General features: G+C 48.5%; 1 protein-coding gene across 1 annotated transcript in view; it reads right to left on the reverse strand.

Annotated features, from left to right (window-relative positions):
• LOC103744636 (pregnancy-specific glycoprotein 22-like) overlaps positions 1–3,088 on the reverse strand; it is a 34,737-nt gene that overhangs the window by 30,995 nt on the left and 654 nt on the right. Inside the window, 1 exon segment of the mRNA XM_029570079.1 lies at positions 2,613–2,971. Coding sequence (XP_029425939.1) covers positions 2,613–2,971 — 359 coding nt within the window.

The raw sequence follows: 3,088 nt of genomic DNA on the forward strand, positions 1-3,088 counted from the left end.
ACAACAAATATAGCTGGCAAAACTGGATAGCCATCTGCAGAATTAAATGAGATGAATATCTTTTACCTCGTACAAAAACCAATTCAAAATGGATCAAAGACCTTAATTTGAACTGCTGAAGATTCTAGATGAACGCGTGGTGGATACTCTTCAGGACTTCGGGGTAGGAAAATTCTAGATGAACGCGTGGTGGATACTCTTCAGGACTTCGGGGTGGGAAGATTCTAGATGAACGCGTGGTGGATACTCTTCAGGACTTCGGGGTGGGAAGATTCTAGATGAACGCATGGTGAATATTCTTCAGGACTTCGGGGTGGGAAGATTCTAGATGAACGCGTGGTGGATACTCTTCAGGACTTCGGGGTGGGAAGAACTCTTTGAGCAGAGCAGCTAATTCTAGATGAATGCGTGGTGGATACTCTTCAGGACTTCGGGGTGGGAAAATTCTAGATGAACGCGTGGTGGATACTCTTCAGGACTTCGGGGTAGGAAAATTCTAGATGAACGCGTGGTGGATACTCTTCAGGACTTCGGGGTGGGAAGATTTTAGATGAACGCATGGTGGATACTCTTCAGGACTTCGGGGTGGGAAGATTCTAGATGAACGCGTGGTGGATACTCTTCAGGACTTCGGGGTAGGAAAATTCTAGATGAACGCATGGTGAATATTCTTCAGGACTTCGGGGTGGGAAGATTCTAGATGAACGCGTGGTGGATACTCTTCAGGACTTCGGGGTAGGAAAATTCTAGATGAACGCATGGTGAATATTCTTCAGGACTTCGGGGTGGGAAGATTCTAGATGAACGCGTGGTGGATACTCTTCAGGACTTCGGGGTAGGAAAATTCTAGATGAACGCATGGTGAATATTCTTCAGGACTTCGGGGTGGGAAGATCACTGACAGCTTGCCTGGCTGCCTTGGGACACATTCGACTGAGTCCCTCCAGACTCGATGGCCTCCAGTGCGCAGCTCAAGCTATGTGTCGTCGAAAGCTTTGCTTTTCAAGGCTGTCCTAGAAATGGGAACTGGGAGTTGGAGCAAGAATTGCTCCTGGGAGATCAAGAGCACATCGGGAGGTCAGGTGAGGACCAAAGCCACAGGAGCTGACAGTAAAGAACTCCTGCCCGGATAGTGTCTGACCCATGAATGGTAAAGCAAAGTCCAAGGAATATTCTAGAAAGAATAAGGGATATAGGTGCTAGGCAGGTTTAAAGCAGAGCCATATTTCCTGTTCTTTAGTTTTAATGTTCCTTTTCCCACTGGAGAGACCAACTGAGAGCCACATGGACGCGTCCTAAAGTACACTAAGACCTGAAAGGTGGGCGCTGGGGAGCAGGAACGGGCTGACATCTGGCTTCGTGGTCTTTGTGTGTTAGGCAGCTATGAGATGGAATGCTGAGAAGCAGTTAAGCTTGCTGCACATGTGTATGTTATTATTAATGCCCCAGGGTCTGGCGGTCGCTGCTGGAAACACTGCTCTAGAACAGAGTGAAAGGTCTGCAGCCTGGACTCCCATCTCCTGAGCAACATGGGCTGCGTGTGGCCAGAATTCCGAGTCCACATCCATTTCCCAGGCTTTGGAGAGAATGGATCATTCGTTCATCCCTTCCTCGGGAGCTAGTGAAGTTTGTCACACTTGGACTGTGCTGGGGACAGGGTGTGGAGGGGAAGACTCATGTTTTCCTTAGGCTGTGGAGCTGTGGGGCCTAAACAGCCCATCTCAGAGTCTGTGAACACCTAGCATGCCATGAGGCTGGACGGGGGATGGGAATGTGGCTACAGACAGTCCTCCTGTGACTTTAATTTGTCAGCCATGGTCTATATGACACTAATTCAGTGACTTTGTCTCTATACCTAAGTTTCTTCTCCCTGAAGATAAAAGATACTTAAAATCTTTAGAGTACCTGACTTAAAACTTGGCACAGAGGGAGCCACCCAAATGAATGTCATATTTTAGTGTCAGAATCATGAGGGTAATTAATAGCCTGGGGTACCTGTTAGACTGTGATACTCCACCCTGAGTGTCAGGCCCAGACTTAACCTCTGCATTGCTCAGATGTATCTCTTAGAGTCTGGCCTTGGCTAATGACCAGCTACAGTTACCCTGGGACTCCACAGAAGGCAAACTGGTGTTCCCCCTGGTTCTGTCCAGGAGGCCAAAATCTATCCCTGGCTATAGACCTCCAGGGTCATCTAGAATCAAAAGCCTGGAATGGAAGTCTGGGGCAAGAGCTTCACAGGACTGGACTTCTCCTTGAGGACCTGAGAGGGCCTCTCAATGGATGGACTTAGCACAGAATCAATAGTAAGCACCAAGACCTATACATGTCTTTCCTAGGGCCACATTCATAAGATGGGGTCACAGACGGTGGGCTGAGCCTGACTTCCCTGGGCTGAGCTATCCACCATGTGCCCTCTTCTCTGCAGAGTGGACTCAGGTGAGGGATTCTGATCTACTGTATTTTGTCTCTACTGACTGTGTCCTGCACTAAATGCTTAAACTGATTATGTGGGAACGTAATGCAGAGCCACTGCCTGGGCCAGACAGTCCTGTGTGTGTGAAGTGGAATTAGTCCCACTCAGCACCTGGAGGTCACAGAGAATCACTTACATCTACACGCAGCTGCACAGATGCTTCCTGAGCCCGAAGGTCTCTAGTTAAGGTCTGCAGGATGTAGAATCCTGTGTCCTCCTGGGAGACTTTCTGGAGCAGCAGGGATCCATTGGGGTATACTGTCTCTCTGCCAGTGTAGTCAGGCCCTGGGACAAGTATGTCAGGGTCTATCACATACACTGCAATCTGGTGGTTGTCCAAAGCCTGACCCCCTTTGTACCAGATATAGCTTTGAATATTCCAGGGCACATTATGGACATGTAGAAGAACGTTCTCCCCTTCAATAGCATTGGGAGGCACAGGTTCAATAGTGATTTGTGCTGTGGTGGGTGAGTTCCAGAAGGTCAGAAGTGAAGCTGGGAGGGAGGAGAGAAATAAGTCAATATGGGGACCTTTGTATGGGGTGGAAAGATGGGCCTCAGGTCTTTAACAAGCCTTGGCATGTTTAAACTTTCCACTTGCCTATGTCAAAC

Source organism: Nannospalax galili, unplaced genomic scaffold (genome assembly GCF_000622305.1).
Source record: "Nannospalax galili isolate Female #2095 unplaced genomic scaffold, S.galili_v1.0 scaffold1623, whole genome shotgun sequence".
Taxonomy (NCBI): Eukaryota; Metazoa; Chordata; class Mammalia; order Rodentia; family Spalacidae; genus Nannospalax; species Nannospalax galili.